The sequence below is a fragment of the Ovis canadensis genome, chromosome 2 (genome assembly GCF_042477335.2).
Source record: "Ovis canadensis isolate MfBH-ARS-UI-01 breed Bighorn chromosome 2, ARS-UI_OviCan_v2, whole genome shotgun sequence".
NCBI lineage: Eukaryota > Metazoa > Chordata > Mammalia > Artiodactyla > Bovidae > Ovis > Ovis canadensis.
The window spans coordinates 217,116,100-217,137,149 of record NC_091246.1 but is presented as its reverse complement, the minus strand read 5'-3'; the positions used below and the strand labels follow the sequence as shown (position 1 = coordinate 217,137,149).

Sequence of the window (21,050 nt, the reverse complement as noted above, 5' to 3'; positions counted from 1 at the left end):
AAAACAGATATGGAAAAAGAGGAGTACTTAAAAATGTAGATTTATTTATAATAAATGGGAAAATTAGTAATGGTATAAATTGTCTTTATAGAGTAAACTATGTACTAAAACAAACATTTACTTGTTTACTTGTTTCATGAGAGGTTAAACTTTAATAGGCACTAAAGGTCTGAGATTTAACCATATTTCTTGTTAGCAACAATAAAAGGTTTACTATTTTCTTGCAGAGTGCACAGTTGACTGAAATCATCAACAGTTTGATTGCCCCTCTCAACTTGTCCCCTACATCATCACCCCTCTCTTCTAAATCGTGTAGCCATAAATGTCTGGCTAATGGCATTTCCAGGAGGTAGGTGTCAGTGGGCTAGTTTTACTTCTCAGTTTGGCTTTGCTTTTATTTTGTTTTGATCTTTTAAGCATTGTAACTTCTTTTTTCTTCTTAAGCATTATTAGAGTACAGTCAATAAACCATGGATACATTTTTAGATAACATCGAACTTTTATAACTAAGGGAACTATAAACCTGAGAATGAGGAAGAAATCTTTCCGGGAAGTTTTGTAATGTTTCTTAAAAAGAAAAACAGTGATATCATTTGCTTCAGAAGTATTGCCATATTTAATATGCCTTCCATTTTGTACATTGTATAGTCTTCAGCTCCATACTGCTGTTGCAATTCATTTTAGTAAAAGATCCTATATATAGTTTGGGCATGGAAGACTGATTGTAGATACCATCCATAAAATGGAGCTTAAGTTTTACTCATTTTGTAAATGAGTCATTCTGTAGCTCAGCTTTTGTAAGATAAATTTTTTACTAAATGTAGTTAATATAGTAATTCCTACAGTCCTTAGCAATTTATTATGTCATGTTAGCAAAAAATACAGATACTATGAATCCTCTTTTGGGAACAGCATGCATTTCCTTTATTTTGCTTACTTTTCTCTTTTAAGCTTTCATTTTAAAGATAAATTAGAATTAAAAAGCTACTAGAATATTATTTTGTGAATCTAATTTTTTTGAAATAAAATTGTAATGTGGGCTTCTTTGCCTTAAGTACAATAAAGAATTAAGTGTAATTTAGTACTGGAAATATTTATATTAATAATTATATATGATTTATTATTAAATTAAAAATAACAAGAAAGGAAAATTTATACCACAGTGAAAATTATGCTAAGTAGCTATCAGATTCTTAATGAGACTGGTAGATGTAAACTAAGTCTTAAAAATGCTGTTATTTTTATTTCTAATTTGTTGTTTTGAAAGTAATTTTTAATACTTTCACAGTTTTGTTTGTACAGGGTCATTTTTACATTATTCTATTATGGAAACAGTGATTCTGTTGGTTTTACTTTTATTTTTGTTGACTTTATATTCAATCCTTATATCACTGATGATTCTCTTAAAAGTAAAGATTCTAATATGTTGTAATAGAAGATTATAATATCTTCATTTATGAGGACGTTTCCTCATTAAAAAAGTCATAAGTACAAGTTGAGCCACTAAGCACCATCAAATTGTGATTTGGGGCTAAATCAATTTTAGACTATATTTTGTTTACCTAAGTAGGCCTTTTGCTATTATACTTATTTGGGTGTCGTGTGTGTGTATATGTGTGTACTAATTTTCATCTTAATGTACTTGCACATATTTTTGATCATTTATTCACAAAGTATTTATTGCTTAACTGTTGCTGTATGCCCTATAGTTAAAGTCCTAGGAACACAATGATTAAAAAGAAAAAATCTTCACTTTTAAATAGCTTAAACAGTTTAGTAGGTTAAACATGTAATTGTTTAAAATACCATATAATAATAGTGGAATTGTGTGGAGTTGTTTGAATATTTGGTTTTAATAGCTAGCATAGTTGAAAAACGTACCTCATAAAAATATACAAATGTAACATTGACTGTGTTTACCAAATCATGATACTTTTTCAATCCTATCTTTTATATAGTCAAAGGTTCTTACTGAAATCAGCAGGTAATTGCCATCTTTCCTGATGTTAAGTAGTTGTTCCTACAAACTAATTTGAAAGATTATTTCTGAAAGTTTGTAACAGGTTGAAAACCTAAAATTATCTGATAGATTTAAGAGCAGATAAAATTTTGCTCTCCAGCATTTTGAAGTGTGCTGATATATATGTTTTAATTAATTTTATATTCACTATGTGTTTATTTTTGACAACAATGAACACTTTTTCCCAAATACTTTATACATGAATTTTTTTTTCAAAAAGTACTTATTTTCACATTTCCTATCAAAATGTTATATTCCCTTGAAGGAAAGATTATAATAGTTATTTTCTAACATTTGCTAGAAAATGTAACACAGCTCCCTTTCATCAACTCAGAGAAGATGAGAGAATTTAGAATGTTAAGAGTTTTTTAAATGCCTGTTTGATCTTTAAGTTTAATAAGTCTTGTTACCAGATAACAGTAAACTTCTATATGAAACAAATGATTTGGGGGATACTCCAGATCTCATAAAAATTTTGTAAAAATTCTATTTATGATAATATATATTAACCAGGAACATAGAAACTAGAATATATTACAGATAAGAAAATAATAACACCAAAAGAAAATTTTGAGGCTATGTCGTCATTGTGTTAGATACCAAAGAGAGGTACTAAAAAATATCGCTTGGTTTTATCAGTTGAGACTTCAGCAAGAATATGTAGTGTGACATGACAGAAATAAGAGTTGATTATGAATGAAATGGGAGATGAAATAGAGAGGAGTCCAGACTGTATTTTCAAGTGTGCTGACTGTAAAGGCTGAAATAAAATGAATACACAAAGTCAAGGAAGGTGTTTTTGTTTTTAAGATGGAAGAAATGTAAACATCTGTATTAAAATAAAGAGAAGAGAAAGAGCCGCAGATGGGAAATGTAGAGGTACATACCACAAAGTTATGGGGGAACCTTATGACAGGAGAAAGTAATGTAAAATAATTTAACAGATTACTTTACATTACTCATATTTAAGAGTATTATCAAAATTTTAAAAGTTAATCAAATATATAATTTCACATTATAGTAATATATGGAAAAGTTTTAATAAGAGATATTGATATTGAAGCGATGTAAAATTTATATTTTGTGAAGCTTCTGACTCTAGGAGTAAAATGTCAAATGAAAGTGAAAGTTGCGTGTCTGACTCTTTGCAACCCCAAGGAATTCTCCAGGCCAGAATACTGGAGTGGGTAGCCTTTCCCTTCACCAGGAGATCTTCCCAATCCAGGAGCTGAACCCAGGTCTCCCACATTGCAGGTGGATTCTTTACCAGTTGAGTCACAAGGGAAGCCCATGTCAAATGAGGCCTAGTTTTATTTCTTATATCTTTCTGTTTTTTCAATATTCTTGTTATTTTTTTCCTTTATATGTAGTTTAATAGGAACAAAACATCTTTTAAACTCAGAGATTTTCAAGAGTAAGGGCTTGCTCTGTTTAATGTTATTCAAACCACAAAGTACTTACTATTCACTTTGTGTATTAAAGTAAATATGAAGGTAAGAAAATTCATTTGAGTAAGAATTTAAAAAATTCTGGTAAAATGTACATACCATAAAATTTACCATTTAATCATTTCTAAGTTTTAGGAGCATTAAGTAATTCACATTTTTGTCAGTAGTCTCTATCATCCATCTCCAGAACTTTTTTCATGTTACTAAACTAAAACTCTGTATCTATTAAATAATACCTCCACATTCTTCCTTCTTCCTCGTTCTTAGCAACCACCATTCTATTTTACATCTCTATGAGGCTGACTATGCTAGGTATTTTATATAAATGAAATCATGTAGTGTTTGTCCTTCTGTGATTGCCTTGTTTCACTTAGCATAATGTTGTCAAGGTTCATCCATATTGTAGCATATGTCAACGTTCCCTTTTTAAGGGAATAAAATTCTACTTTATGTGTGAACATTATTTTAAACTTTAAATCAGTTTATTGACATAGTAACACAACACATTTGCCTCTCTGACACCCCCATGCCCCCTCACCGAATATATTGATAGATGTCTCCCCCTTCCTTCTCCCTGAAACAGGCTATTCAGTGAAACTGGGTAGGCCACTTCTACATCCCCGGTGAAATGCCTGAGCTCTGTGTAGCAAGGTCTCGGGCACTGCTCAGAACCTGTTAGGGAGAGAGCGGGGCAGTTAGGGCTGCACTCAGCCAGGCAGTCATCCAGCCCTAAGAACAGATCCCCCCACAACCCTCAGGCTCTGAGTTGCTGTTTTGTTTACCCATTGATCTTTGGATGAATATTTGGGTTGCTTCCACCTTTTGGCTAGTGTGAATAATGCTTCTGTGAACAGGGGTATACAAATATCTGTTGAGGTCCCAGCTTTTTATTTTTTGCATATGTACCCAGAAGGGGAATTGGTGGATTGAATAAGAGATTTATTTTTCAATTGTTTACATTGTAAATGAGAAATTATTGAATGCTGTTAACATTTCTAAACCAAAAGTTCAAAAAAAAAAAAGCAAGAGCCCAGAAAAGTAAACAAGGCACAGCATTCTACTTTGTTTGAGACCAAATTCTGACAAAATATCAAGTTGAGGATTTGGTAGCTTTGTGTGTAAAGAGAGAAAGTCAGATCCAGAAAAATCAAGTGAAGTTTTAATAGCTTGGGTTAGAGGATGATAAAGCCCATGGCCTTGCCTATATATATATATATATATATTCTTTTGTATATGTATATATATTATAAATATATATTTGTATATGTAAATATATGTATATATATTCTTTTTCATTTCTTTGCTGCATATCAGAAGCACAACATTGAGCACAGTACCAAGGAAAATAGCAAACCTACTTTGAAATACTGTGAACATTATAGGGATTTGACATGGATTTTCAGTCCAAATTTCCATCAGTGAGTCATCAAGGAATCTCTAGTTTAAAATGATTTTAGAATGGATGACATTACAAAATAGGTACAAAGTCAAATGCACATTCTCTCTAGGGGAAGGTACCTTCTTTCTTCAGTCAGTTCAGTTCAGTCACTCAGTCCTGTCCCGATTCTTTGTGCCCTCATGGACTGTAGCAGTCAGGCATCCCTGTCTATCACCAACTCCTGGAGTTTACTCAAACTCATGTCCATTGAGTCAGTGATGCCATCCAACTATCTCAGCCCCTGTCATCCCGTTCTCTCGCCTTCAGTCTCTCCCAGCATCAGGGTCATTTCCAGTGAGTCAGTTCTTTGCATCAGGTGACCAAAGTATTGGAGTTTCAACTTCAGCATCAGTCCTTCCAGTGAGTATTCAGGATTGATTTCCTTTAGGATGGACTGGTTGGATCTCCTTGCAGTCCAAGGGATTCTCAACAGTCTTTAAAACCACAGCTCAAAAGCATCAATTCTTCAGTGCTCAGCTTTCTTTATAGTCCAACTCTCACATCCATACATAACTACTGGAAAACTACAGCTTTGACTAGACAGTCCTTTGTTGGCAAAGTAATATCTCTGCTTTTTAATATGCTGTCTACGTTGGTCATAACTTTCCTTCCAAGGAGCAAGAGTCTTTTAATTTCATGGCTGCAGTCACCATCTGCAGTGATTTTGGAGCACCCAAAAATAAACTCTGACACTGTTTCCCCATCTATTTGCCATAAAGTGATGGGACCAGATGCCATGATATTAGTTTTCTGAATGTTGAACTTTAAGCCAACTTTTTCACTCACCTCTTTCATTTTCATCAAGAGGATCTTTAGTTCTTCTTCACTTTCTGCCATAAGGGTGGTGTCATCTGCATATCTGAGGTTATTAATATTTCTCCCGGCAGTCTTGATTCCAGCTTGTGCTTTATCCAGCCCAGCATTTCTCATGATGTACTCTGCATATAAGTTAAATAAGCAGGGTGACAATATACAGCCTTGATATACTCCTTTTCCTATTTGGAACCAATCTGTTGTTCCATGTCCACTTCTAACTGTTGTTTCCTGACCTGCATATAGGTGTTTCAAGCGGCAGGTCAGGTGGTCTGGGATTCCCATGTCTTTCAGAATTTTCCACAGTTTGTTGTGGTTCACACAGTCAAAGGCTTTAGCATAGTCAGTAAAACAGAAGTAGATATTTTCCAGGAACTCATTTGTTTTTTTGATGATCCAGGAGATGTTGGCAATTTGATCTCTGGTTCCTCTGCCTTTTCTAAATCTGGCTTGATCATCTGGACGTTCATAGTTCCCATACTGTTGAAACCTGGCTTGGAGAATTTTGAGCATTACTTTACTAGCATGTGAGATGAGTGCAATTGTGCAGTAGTTTGAGCATTCTTTGGCATTGCCTTTCTTTGGGATTGGAATGAAAACTGACCTTTTCCAGTTCTGTGGCCACTGCTGAGTTTTCCATATTTGCTGGCATATTGAGTGTAGCACTTTCACAGCATCATCTTTTAAGATTTGAAATAGCTCAACTGGAATTCCATCTCCACTAGCTTTGTTCATAGTGATGCTTTCTAAGGCCCACTTGACTTCACATTCCAGGATGTCTGGCTCTAGGTGAGTGATCCCAGCATCATGATTATCAGGCTCATGAAAATCTTTTTTATAGTTCTTCTGTGTATTCTTGCCACCTCTTCTTAATATCTTCTCCTTCTGTTAGGTCCAGACCATTTCTGTCCTTTTTTGAGCCCATGTTTGCATGAAATGTTCCCTTGGTATCTCTAATTTTCTTCAAGAGATCTCTTGTCTTTCCCATTCTATTGTTTTCCTCTATGTCTTTTCATTGATCACTGAGGAACACTTTCTTTTCTCTGCTTTGTATTCTTTGGAACTCTGTATATCTTTCCTTTTCTCCTTTGCTTTTGCTTCTCTTCTACTCACAGCTATTTTTAAGGCCTCCTCAGACAACCACTTTGCCTTTTTGCATTTCTTTTCCTTGGGGATGGTCTTGATTCCTGTCTACTGTACAGTGTCACAAACCTCCGTCCATAGTTCTTCAGGCACTCTATCAGATCTAATCCCTTGAATCTATTTCTCACTTCTACTGTATAATCATAAGGGATTTGATTTAGGTCATACCTGAGTGGTCTAGTGGTTTTCCCTACTTTCTTCAAATTCAGTCTGAATTTGGCAATAAGAGTTCATGATCTGAGCCACAGTCAGCTCCTAGTCTTATTTTTGCTGACTGTATAGACCTTCTCCATCTTTGGCTGCAAAGAATATAATCAATCTGATTAGGGCCAGGAAATCCTAAGAAGTCATTTTTTGAGGGCACTGATCAGCACAGTCAAATATAGTCAAGCACAAGGACCCAGAACAATAAGGTAAGGAAAATGAGAAAGTAACACCAAAAACATGCTTCTCTGGTGGCTTAGTGGTAAAGAATCTGCCTGCCAATGCAGAAGACACAGATTCAATCCCTGGTTTGGAAATATCCCATGGCAAAGAAAACGTCAACCTGCTTCAGTATTCTTGCCGGGAGAGCCCCATGGACAGAGGAGCCTGGTGTGCTATAGTCCATGGCGTTGCAAAGAGTTGGACTCGACTCAGCGACTGAGCAACAACAGCAGTAAACCCTATAGGCCAGCTATTACTGAAGACACTGGTCACGTAGGTGCTAGGAGGCACTGAGGGACCATCTATTTTTTGTCATATGTCTTGGGAACGTAAAATGTTGCTGAATTGTTTTTGGTCTGCCTAATTTGTTTGGGACTCTGTAATTAAACCAAGTACTGTTAAATTGAGGATAAACACACTACTGCATTTTTTTCTCTTATTATGTTTTATTTTCATATTACATTAGGAAAACATACCTTCTCAAAAGACTGCCTTGGGACATTTAATCTCCTTTCTCCCCCCTAAAAGGTTTTAACTTTTGTTTATTCTTAATTATAGTGGCTTTTAATTTAGTTGTTTGTAGAGAACTTGAGATTATGGAAGTACACATATACTTTTTTCAGGTACTTTTTGTTTTCAACATTTTGTGACCTTGGCCAAGTCAGTTAATTTCTTTACATTGCATTTTTTTAATTCTAAATTTACTGGGATACAAATCTTTTCTAAAGTAGGTTCTAGTGTTAATAGTCTTCAAGCAAATGTTTATTTGTAAAGAATTCCATTTATTCAAACAAATGAAAAATAAAAACAGAAAAGTCTCAATACAGCTTAAAATGTATATCTCTTTGTAACATCACTATTGTTCTTTGCTTTCGGTGTTTTATGTTACCTTATATCTAGAGATTTAGTGAATAAAGAGAAATTACTCAACACATTTTATTAACTTTAAAGCATAATATAGAATTTATTATGGCAAGAAGTACCCAAGACAATAGGAGGAATGATGATTCTACTCAAGTATCAAAAACTTTCAAATAAGCCATTTGGTAAGAACTAAGTCAAATTTATTACACATTGCCTTTCTTGGATGATCCTCATCTTAGTTTTTCTTTGATAACTCAGGCTCATCCCTGTGTCCACATCCTCACAGGCTATCAAGATTAATAATTGTATATCAGTGAAAGAATTCACTCAATAGTTAGCAAATACATACCAAGTGATACAGGGTGCCAGGCATTGGATTGGCTTGGGTTATGATGTTGAACAAAACCAGGTGTGGTCTCTGACCTTATGGTATAGAGTTTAACTGGGTAAAAATGGTATCAACTGAAGAAGCACACAAATAAATGTGTAATTTAAAATCCTGGGACTTCCCTGATGGTCTAGTGACAAAGATTCCATGTTCTTCATGCAGGCGGCCCTGGTTCAATCCCTGGTCAGGCAGCTAGATCCCCCACACGCAACTAAAATATTCTGTGTGCCACAACTAAGACCTGGCACAAGCAAATAAATACTTAAATACAAATGTTTTAAGTAAAGACTAAAAAAAAAAAAATCCTGGTGGGGCTTCCTTGGCAGTCTCGCTGATGGAAGTCAATGCTTCCAAGGCAGGGAGCTCAGATTATATCCCTGGTCAGGGAACTAAGATCCCACATGCCACAGACAAAATGTGAAGAAAAATTTTAAATAAAAAAGTAAAATTAAAATCCTGGTCAAGTGCTATGAAGAAAACTCATTGCATTGTTAAATAGTTCTGAAATTAGATGGGTCTGAGATCAGTCCCAACTGTAGAACTTGGTAGCATTGTGATTTTAGGCAACTTTCTAAATCACAGTTAAAATGCAAATAGTTTGCTTGCTGGGTTATTGTGAGGATCAAATGAGAGAAGTGTGATATAATTTTACTCTTGTTTTTCACTCGTTTATTATCTACCTTCCTGGATGAGAATGTAAGCTCCGTGACAGTAGGAATCCTGGTCTGTCTTCTTAACTGCTATTTTCTTGACATCTACATCAGAGTCATAACATGGACATGAATAAATACTTTTTGAATGAATGAAATATCTTTTAGGATTTCTTACAGGTAATCAGCATTCCCCCCAAAATATTTTGTACTTATTTGCTTTTTCTCTGTCATAGTCAGATTGATATGTTGTTAATTGCATGCTGCCTCCTGCAATTCTGCTTCCTCTCATCTAATTTAACTCTGGACTAGAAAATCAGATAAAATCAGAATGGTAGAAGTACCTGTCCTCTAATAAGAGATTCTGAAGTAAAAGATAAGGCCTCTCTCTTAATAGTAACAGGAGTGAGCTTTCATCCATGGACTCATTGAGATCTTTTTTGGTTGTTTAAAAGGCATTTGCAGTTTCAGCTGTATTCTGTATACTTGGACGTAATAGACAAGTAAACTTGTCAGTGCTTCTAATAAAGCATTCTCATTCTAGCTTTATATCACATCATATATATATATAACTATATATATATATATAACTATATATATATATATATATATATATATATATATATAGTTGCTGCTGCTGCTAAGTTGCTTCAGTTGTGTCCGACTCTGTGCGACTCCATAGATGGCAGCCCACCAGGCTTCCCCGTCCCTGGGATTCTCCAGGCAAGAACACTGGAGTGGGTTGCCATTTCCTTCTTCAGTGCATGAAAGTGAAAGAAATTTAAATTTTGATATTTTAAAGTTTGGTTACCTATTCTGTGTTGTTATTCAGTGGACCGCATATAACTTAATGTTTGTTACAACTTTTTCGAAGTATTTAAGGTAATTTTTATAATACCCTAATGATCTGTTCGTATGTCTAAAGTAAATTCACTTGGTTAATTATTTTTCAGGGCAGCTGTTTGCCCACTTTTTATTCATTGATTTCCAACCCCCACCTCTTAGTTAATTGCAGTATCTCCCAGAAGTCAGAATTGTTTTCTTAGCTTTGTTAATCTTGGCAGCAGGGTTTAAGATGAGTCACCAGGAACTGAGCAACTGAAAAGACTGAATCTTCAAACAAATGAAGCATTACATTTTATCATCATAGAGATTGTTATTTGTTTTTAGATCTCATACTCTAAAATGAAGAGATAAAATGTTGTAAGTACATCTTCATTTACCCCATGGGGTATTATCTCTGGGAAAGTGAATTTCTACTTGACATAATGTCTAGAATTTTTGTTGTTGTTGTTTTGCTTTAATGGGTCCCAGAATATGATATGAAATCAAATTCTAATGAATCATTATCATGCTATTTATTTCCACAAATGATAGTTATCTCACAAAATGTAATGATCCTTTTAATTGGGCATCATAATTGAAAAACTGCAGCTGAACTGATAAACTAATCATATATAAAGTAATTCTCTTACCTTCATAATATTTTCAATAGTCACTTCTCAGTTATGAGAAAACATTGTTAGCAAATTCTAGGCTGAAGTTTTCAAACATAATTTTGAGTTTCAGTGACATTAAATATTGTATCAGCTAGATGTACAGTATCAATAAGGAAATAAAGCGTCTCCTGATGTGTTTTCAAAGTAATACCAGTAGGATTTATTTTCTTTTGTAAAAACTTTACTTTTCCCTTTTAATCTCTATTAATATAAACTTAATGTTGTAGAAAATGTTTAAATTGTGATACAACCACTGGAAGACATGTCATGCTGCTGCTGCTGCTAAGTGGCTTCAGTTGTGTCTGACTCTGTGCGACCCCAGAGATGGCAGTCCACCAGGCCCCCCCGTCCCTGGGATTCTCCAGGCAAGAACACTGGAGTGTGTTGCCATTTCCTTCTCCAAAGCATGAAAGTGAAAAGTGAAAGTGAAGTCACTCAGTCGTGTCTGACTCCTAGCGACCTCATGGACTGCAGCCAACCAGGCTCCTCCGTCCATGGGATTTTCCAGGAAGACATGTCATATAACTATTAAAAAAATGATCTGTATTTAAAAAGATGTGGTCATATAGGAATGTACTTCTTTTAGAATGTTAGATGGAAAAAATCAGGATATCAAAATCATTGTGATACCATGGTGTCACAAACAGTCAGACACGACTTACCAATTGAACAGCAACAGCCTTAGACCCTCATAGGGGTATGATTTTATAGGGGGAAAAAAAGAGACTTAAGGAAAAAAATCAAATTTTTTTTCCTAATGCTATATTTGTGTTTAGATGCAAGGATTTTAAAAAATATTTTAGAATTTTTCAGATTTTTTTCTCTTTGCACATTTTCCTTTAAAATGAAAAAAAAATAGTGAAATATTAGAAAGTCTCTATTTCAAACTATATTCTATATGTCAGAAAAACTGCTCACAGATTATACTGAAGAATCTGAGATGTACTCCCAAGCTGTAGGTTAGTTAGAAATGTTAGTCCATGGGGTTGCAATGAGTTGGACATGACTGAGCCACTTTCACTTCACATTTAGAAAAAATATAGTTCTCATATTGGCTTCCTAGTCTCCTTGCCTTTATACTCTAAAAAGTGCTCTTGAAATTAAGAGCCAGAGGTGGGAATGGCAGATGGCTCTACAATATTTGATCTCTTTTCCTCTCAAGCTTTTTTATGTAAAACTTGAACATATAGAAAGCATAGAAAAGTGAATTAGCTTATTCCTAGCTTAAATAGTTCTCAATATTTCAGCTATTTCTCTTCCTGATATATTTTTTTCCTATGGACTTAAAAAAATAAATTTTATTGATATTTTAACTATAAAAACTTTCATTTATTTCTTTGGTAAACTTTTTTACAACATACCCACCATGTTGTTATCATCTGCTAACTTTTTATTCTTATAATATTTTTGTCATAATTTATCATCATCAAAAAATTCTCTATCCATATTCATATTTTGCCAGTTGTCTCAAAATCATCTTTTTATGGACAATTTATTAGAATCAAGACCCAAACAAAATCTGTATTACATTTGATAGTTATGTTTCCTAAGTCTCTTATTCTCGAATAGCCACTTTAAAATGTATTATAAGTTCCTAATCTGTATGCAGGTCAGGAAGCAACAGTTAGAACTGGACATGGAACAACAGACTGGTTCCAAATAGGAAAAGGAGTATGTCAAGGCTGTATATTGTCACCCTGCTTATTTAACTTATATGCAGAGTACATCATGAGAAAGGCTGGACTGGAAGAAACACAAGCTGGAATCAAGATTGCCAGGAGAAATATCAATAACCTCAGATATGCAGATGATACCACCCTTATGGCAGAAAGTGAAGAGGAACTAAAAAGCCTCTTGATGAAAATGAAAGTGGAGAGTGAAAAAGTTGGCTTAAAGCTCAACATTCAGAAAATGAAGATCATGGCATCTGGTCCCATCACTTCATGGGAAATAGATGGGGAAACAGTGAAAACAGTGTCAGACTTTATTTTGGGGGGCTCCAAAATCACTGCAGATGGTGACTGCAGCCATGAAATTAAAAGACGCTTACTCCTTGGAAGAAAAGTTATGACCAACCTAGATAGCATATTCTAAAGCAGAGACATTACTTTGCCGACTAAGGTCCGTCTAGTCAAGGCTATGGTTTTTCCAGTGGTCATGTATGGATGTGAGAGTTGGACTGTGCAGAAGGCTGAGTGTCAAAGAATTGATGCTTTTGAACTGTGGTGTTGGAGAAGACTCTTGAGAGTCCCTTGGACTGCAAGGAGATCCAACCAGTACATTCTGAAGGAGATCAGCCCTGGCATTTCTTTGGAGGGAATGATGCTGACGCTGAAACTCCAGTACTTTGGCCACCTCATGGGAAGAGTTGACTCATTGGAAAAGAGTCTGATGCTGGGAGGGATTGGGGGCAGGAGGAGAAAGGGGACGACAGAGGATGAGATGGCTGGATGGCATCACTGACTCGATGGCCGTGAGTCTGAGTGAACTCCGGGAGTTGGTGATGGACAGGGAGGCCTGGCGTGCTGCGATTCATGGGGTCGCAAAGAATCGGACACGACTGAGCAACTGAACTGAACTGAATGCCAAAATGACTGAAATTATAGATGATATTTTAGTGTTCTTATAAAATTAATATAAGTTCATTGTACAATACCTTAAAAATTCATAAGCTATCAAGAAGAAAGTGGAAATCACTTGTATTGCTCAGAGTATATTTCCTTTCTATCATTTTATACATAATTTTCATTGTTGAGCTCTACTGGAAGTTTTATATCTTATTTCAATAGTATATCTGAGTTTTTACACTTGAAATACTTCTTTTCCATTTTAATGGTTGTGCAAAGATGTACCTTAATTTTTCAGAGTAGGTAAATAACTTAATTTTTTTGGTTCAGTTCAGTCACTCAGTCGCATCTGACTCTTTGCAACCCCGTGGACTGCAGCACGCCAGGCCTCCCTGTCCATCACCAACTCCTGGAGTTTCCTCAAACTTAGGTCCATAGAGTCGGTGATGCCATCCAACCACCTCATCCGCTGTCATCCCCTTCTCCTCCCACCTTCAATCTTTCCCAGCATCCAGGTCTTTTCCAGTGAGTCAATTCTTCCCATCAGGTGGCCAGAGTATTGGTGTTTCAGCTTCAGCATCAGTCCTTCCAGTGACTATTCAGGACTGATTTCCTTTAGGATGGATTCGTTGGATCTCCTTGCAGTCCAAGGGACTCTGAAGAGTCTTCTCCAATACCACAGTTCAAAAGCATCAGTTCTTTGGCGCTCAGCCTTCTTTATGGTCCATCTCTCACATCCATCCTGGTAAAACCATAGCTTTGACTACAGACTTTTGTTAGCAAAGTAATGTCTCTGCTTTTTAATTGCTGCCTAGGTTGGTCATTGCTTTTTTTCCAAGGAGCAAGCATCTTTTATTTCATGGCTGCAGTCACCATCTACAGTGATTTTGGAGCCCAAGATAATGAAGTCTGTCACTGTTTCCATTGTTGCCTCATCTTTTGCGATGAAGTGATGGGACCAGATGCCATGATCTTAGTTTTCTGAATATTGAGCTTTAAGCCAGCTTTTTCACTCTCCTCTTTCACTTTCATCAAGAGGCTCTTTTCTTTAATTCCTCTTCACTTTCTGCCTTAAGGGTGGTGTCATCTGCATATCTGAGGTTATTGATATTTCTCCCGGCAATCTTGATTCCACCTTGTGCTTCATCCAGCCTGACATTTTGCATGATGTACTCTGCATATAAGTTAAATAAGCAGGTGACAATATACAGTCTTGACATACTCCTTTCCCAATTTGGAACCAGTCTGTTGTTCCATGTCTGGTTCTGTTGCTTCTTGACCTGTATACAGATTTCTCAGGAGGCAGGTAAGGTGGTCTGGTACTCCCATCTCTTGAAGAATTTTCCAGTTTGTCATGATCCACACATAGAAAAAAATAATAGAATGGGAGAGACTAGAGATCTCTTCAAGAAAATTAGAGATAGTAAGGGAACATTTCATGCAAAGATGGGCACAATAAAGGACAGAAATGGTATGGACCTAACAGAAGCAGAAGATATTAAGAAGAGGTGGCAAGAATACACAGAAGAACTATATGAAAATGATCTAATGACCCAGATAACCACGATGATGTGATCACTCACCTAGAGCCAGACATCCTGGAGTGTGAAGTCAACTGGGCCTTATAAAGCATCACTGCAAACAAAGCTAGTGAAAGTGATGCAATTCCAGCTGAAGTATTTCAAATCCTAAAAGATGATGCTGTTATCAACAATAACAACCAAATGTAAGTGTTGTACTCCATATGCCGACAAATTTGGAAGACTCAGCCATGGCCATTGAACTGAAAAAGGTCAGTTTTCATCCCAATCTGAAAGAAAGGCAATACCAAAGAATACTCAAACTAATGCACAATTGCACTCATCTCACGCACTAGCAAAATAATGCTCAAAATTCTCCAAGTGAGGCTTCGACAGTACATGAACCAAGAACGTCCAAATGTTCAAGCTGGATTTAGAAAAGGCAGAGGAACCAGAGATCAGATTTTTTTTAGAGACACATCTAATTTAGAAGGTCATTTTACAGTGTATTCCAGCATTTTCTTCTTGCTGCAGTTGAAGAGACTTGTATTTTTGAGTGAATGGGTGTGTGTGTGTGTAATTTTCCTACTTAATTCCTAGAGTAGGGAAAATGGGCTGGTCAAGACACTGTTTTCTCTATGTAGTAGATAATGCCTGGATCTCGATCCACTGGTCATCTGAGAGAGATGCTTGTTTTTGCCATGTGGAAGACAAGTAATGCCCCTACTAGGCCATTGTAGTGAGTTTCTATAAAGTCCTATTTTATGTAATTTCTTTAAAATATCAGAATATATCTGAGTAAATAATGTGTTCATTTCTCCAAATATTGTCAAGAAAAAAAAAAAGATAGTAAATTCAACTATTGGCAGGACTCTGGGCATCAGGGAAGGTTTGGAAAATGTTGCCGCCTACTTTAGCTGCTATAGGTTGAGGTCATCAAAGAACTCCAGAAGACGAAAAGTAGACTTGAAATAGAGATTACAAATTATGCAAAAATAGTGATTCTTAGGCGTGTACTTTATGAATATGTCAGTTTCATAGGGATCTTATAACAAATCAGCACAAAGTGTGTGGCTTAATATAGGAGATTTTTTTTCTTCCACAGTTCTGGAGGCTAGATGTTGAAAATCAAGGTGTCAGGCAGGGCCGTGCTCTTTCTGAAGGTTTAAGGCAGAATCCTTCCTTGCATTTTCCTGGCTTCTGGTAGTTCCTGGCAGTCTTTGGCATTTTTGGCTTATAGGCCATTTCTCTTCTGTCTTCACATGTGAGGATGTTATTCCCTGGGATCTCTTCCTGAACTCTTTGTCTCTTCTTATAAGAACATCAGTGACTGGACTTAGGGCCCCCCTAATCCACTCTGACATCATTTTACCTCATTAATTACACCTGAAAGTCTGTGTTTGCAAGTAGGGTCACAATCTGAGGTTCCTGGTAGATGTAAATGTGACAACAATTTTCAGCCCCATATAGCAAGTATGGATATTTGTGTATGAGAATAGATTGGTAACTGGCAGGCTATCATAATCTCTTAGATAATACACATTCTAATTTTCTTCCTCATGTTGAGTTCTGCTTTTCTTAAGTGTGTTTAGTATAAGGGTACATGAATGTGGGGGAAATGTTGAAAAGTACTAAAACAGTATTTTAAAATTCTGTGTTGAATACTTGTTTTCTGCTGCTATTTCTTGAGATTAGAAGATAAAAATAACTTTATGAAATCTTGTCTGTGTTTTTATGGTTTTAGCTTTCTAAATTTAGAGCCAGGCCCAGAAGTTTCTTATTTGCTAAAAGCATTTGAGCATGGCATTATAATGATGATTCCAGTCCTTTTAAGAATATACTTTGGCTTAGGCAAAAAGTTATGAAATACTTGAACAAGTTACTAAAAATCCTAGACTATCTTTCATTGAGTTTATTATAAAACAGATTGAAAATAGACTGTTCTTCCGTATTTATTCACCATTTTCTCCACCACCAAGATGACACCAAGAACTTAGCAAATATATGTCCCTATAAGCCCATATCTTTAGATTGTTTTATTAATTTTTGTTTATTGGCAAAAGTGATTTTGGTAGGAATTAATATTCAAATATCAGTTAAAAGATTAAATGCTTCACTTCTGGGCCTTTGGTTTCTGTAGTAATCAGAGTAAAATTTTAACTAAAAAATTCACTTGAAAATTCCATTTATTCTCTGTAAAAGCAAATTGAATGCCTGTCGTTATTCATAAATATCTTAACTGCTAAGATTTTCTAGAATTGTAATAGACGATCAGTTATATCAGAAAGTCATTACTATTAGAAAAATAAGGCAGTGTTAATAAAACATGAACTCATGACTTTTGGAATATTTTCTTCGATAAAACTCTTGGTCATTTTGCACTTTTTAAATTAGAAGAAAAAAATTAAACTTTATCCATGCTTTTTCTTTTACAAATAAAAATATCTTACAGCTTTCATCTGCTTTATTATACTTACACATTTATAATAGGCATATATGATTATAAGATAAAATAAGGTACATCATAGCTTACTATCAGAAACTAACTTTTGTAAGTCAAAATTAAGAGATTTAGAATGGAATTCAAGGCAGTGTAAATATGTCTTATTTTTCTAAATGCACTCTTATAACCTTCTATTTAGAGCTTCTTTTGGCTCTTAAACTATAATATTCCATGTTTACTCATTCACTAAACTATTTAGGTGAGGTATGCAGTGTTACGTGCTTCCCATATAAGTTATGGGCTTCCCCAGTGGCTCAGATGGTAAAGAATCTGCCTGCAATGCAGGAGACCTGGGTTCAGTCCCTCAGTCCAGAAGATCCCCGGAGAAGGAAATGGCAACCCACTCTAATATTCTTGCCTAGAGAATTCCATGGACAGAGGAGCCTGGCGGGCTACAATCCATGGAGTTGCAAGGAGTCGAACATGACTGAGCAACTAACACTTTCACATTATGTGGTGTTATATAAATACCCTGTGCAAAGCACAGAGCTGGAGTGATGAATCTGAAAATGTATATATGTGTACATTTCCCCATTCATTCTATAAATATTTATTGAGCATTTGTTGTATGCCAAGTATAATATCAGGAAGTTCTGATAAAAAGTTAAAACACAGTCTCTCTATTACTTACAGTTTTAGAAAAGGAAAAAGACACTAATCAGATAGTAACACAAATAATTGTAAAATTGGCATCATGAAAAATACTATGAAGAAAAGGTGAATGGTACTATCAGAACTCAGAAGGGAAATTTGACTCTGTCTTTGGAGAGACTATGCAAGGGCTCAGAGACTTACCTGAGGTACTAACTTTTGAACTGAGAGCCAAATGGTTATTGGGAAATTACATAAGTGAAGGAGGATGTGAGAAAATTCCTGGAAGCAGATATTATATATAGTTGGTCTAGTACTGGAGCAAGTGTGAGTTATTTGGAATTAAAAGAGGCAATGTGGCTGAAACACAGGGAAGGAGAGGGACTGTGACACATGAGGAGGCTGAGAGAGCAGACCAATCAGGGCCTTTTCCATTAAGGATTTAAGTACTTTTCTCAAGAGCAATGAGAAGGCTTTGAGAGATTTTAAGCAGTGTAGGCATGGGAGGAAAGGGACCAGATTTGTTTTCCTGAAAGATTAGAAGGGACTGGATGGAACAAAGTGTGAATGGGTGGGGGCAGTTGCAAGGGTATAAGGAGGAATTCTGGCAGAAAAAAGCTTGGATTAAGAGAGTGGTAATAGAAATGGAGAAAAGTGTAAGCCCAAAAACCACCCTCATTTCTTCCCCCTCCTCAATTATTTAGTTTATTTTAGAGCCAAATTGTACTATCTGCCTATTACACAGAGGCCCTAGGCTATCCTTTTGGAGATTTCTATTGTTCTCTGAACAAAAGCTTCCAGTTAGAAATCTAAAGGAGTGTGATTTGTGTCTTTACCTGGTACTACCCCATTTGTAAGCATGCTATTTCAAAATTATATGTTGATATTTATTGATAATTTTTATGAAAATTATGACGGTACTAGGCAGTGGCTTATTGTATTCTCAGTTTCTGGGGTTTCCTGGGTGTATCCACAATTCAGTGGGAAAACTTAGCCTTGACTCTTATTAAAATGCTTTTTCCTTCCTGGGTTTTCTCCTCCTCCTCCCGGGTCTCTTACATCTCCTGCATTGGCAGGCAGGTTCTTCACTACTAGTGTTAGGTATTGGATTATTATCTCCTGAGAGGAAAAATAACCTTGGATTATAGAGTCCTTAGGCAGAGTTTTGTTGTCCTCCAAATAATTTCCTCTTGTTCTCCTTTTCAGTAAGATTTGTTCTCTTTAGTGTAAACCATTGGGCAGAATAAGTGAGTTTTCTCAGTGGCTTGCAATAACCCTTTACAACAGCTTCCCAAGTGGCTCAGTGGTTAAAGGATCTGCCTGCCAGTGTAGGAGATGAAGGTTCAATATCTGGGTTGGGAAGATCCCCTGGCGGGCTACAGTCCATGGGGTCGCAAAGAGTCTGACACGACAGAGTGCCTAACAGTTTCACTTTCATCAGTTATTTATAAAATGACTTAAGTGCCAACTTTGGTGAGCTTTTCCCAATGATACTGTATTAGTCTTTGAAACTTGAAAATATAACATTTAGGGACACAAATGATAAGCTTTCCGTTTATGTTTAAACTAGCCTTTGAGCCTCTCACCAGTTCAAAAGCTGAGAGACGTCATTCAGATGAGAAGATGGTGGCTCAACTCCTTATACCTCCTGCAGGGAAGGGGAAACAAGTTCCCATTAACAACTAGAGAACTGAACAGAGGAAAGAACTGGTTAACTGTGTTCCAGACTGCTAGGATAAAAACTCTTCATTATCCCTAGACATTACCCAAGCAATGTCTCTTTTAAGGAGCCAGAGTCATCTGCCTAGAGATATTTCTCACTTGCTGGAAGAGCCACCTTTTGTGCTAGATCTCCTCTCTTCCTGAATCCTCCCTCTCCTGATGTGATCACCTCTAGTACTAACCACCTACTGTAACCGGTCTTCTTCCTGACCTTGGTTCACTTCTGAACTTGACATGCTTAGTACCTAACTTGATACTGGCTATCACCTATGCCTTCTGTTTACCCTTGACGTGGTAGCCCAGCTCAAAGGCTGGTTTCTCAAGAGCAGACTGTAACTTAGCACTTTATACATTTCAGGTTTTTATAGTCAGTCATACATATGATATATTACAAAAAGTAACATCAGTATATGAGACTGGACCTGATAATTTGAGAGTATTAGTAGATCTTAAACCTTTCTCAGATAGATAATCTTTAGAATATTTATTAACTGATAATTAAAACTTTCATGACTAGAGCTTTCTGAAGACTGAAGTTAATATTTAAAAAATAAAATATTTATCATCAGATTTTTTTCCCTATACTGGTCTGGCAATAGACATACTCAATTATATATTTGTAATCACCAAATTCCATATTTTATTCTCTTTTGGTTTCACCAACAGAAGCCATTCAGGTACCTTTATTTCTAGTTTCTTTCTACTATATAAAGTGTTCTTGAGTTACTTGCTTTATCTGAAAGATAATAGAATATTTTACAGCTATAAATATTCAAAAACAGTGACACAGCTATAGAAAAACTGTATCTTATATTTACCTTTAAATACTGATTCTACTTGAACCAAATAGCACATTTAGAATTTATCTGTGATTAGCAATAGCACATATAGATTCACTTGTCTTAGAATGCTAAGTTGGCTAGCTTTTGTTTATATAAATAAGGTTGAACTGGTAGATTATAGTGCCTGAAAAGCTGAATATTTTATATGTAATATACTGGTATAAATAAAGTTAAATTTATGTGGTAACAAGCATAAACTCCCTCCTGATGTTCTAAAATATTTAAATAAATATTTAAAAATTAATATGAGGGATAATTATAAAATTATGCTTATTTTCATGTGTAGTTTATGTGATCTGATAAAATATTTTATAGTTTGTGTCTTCTGTGTCATCAGAAGTTTTAAAAAATTCCTAAAATGTAGACAGATTGCATCTTTGTTTCAGAATTCCCTGGAAAGATATGTAATGCTTATGTAAGAGCAGCTAATGATGTAGTGATGAGACTTTAGCCTTTTTAAAATCTACCATCCTGTGTAAATTCACCCTTATTGAAAAAGAATTTGATGTAGATACTTTTAACACTGTAATATTCATGATTATTGATTTACAGTGAAATTTACATTGTACTAGTGAATTTATGTGAGCATCTCTAACCTATGGGATATTTATTTTGC

At 35.6% G+C, this 21,050-nt stretch overlaps 1 protein-coding gene across 8 annotated transcripts in view; it reads left to right on the top strand.

The window, feature by feature from the left end:
* Positions 1 to 21,050, top strand: part of KANSL1L (KAT8 regulatory NSL complex subunit 1 like) — a 134,153-nt gene that overhangs the window by 67,590 nt on the left and 45,513 nt on the right. For all 8 annotated transcript variants that reach the window (XM_069578220.1, XM_069578228.1, XM_069578227.1 and 5 more), the window contains exon 5: positions 228 to 349. In XM_069578220.1, coding sequence (XP_069434321.1) covers positions 228 to 349 — 122 coding nt within the window. The remainder of the gene's footprint in view (positions 1 to 227; positions 350 to 21,050) is intronic.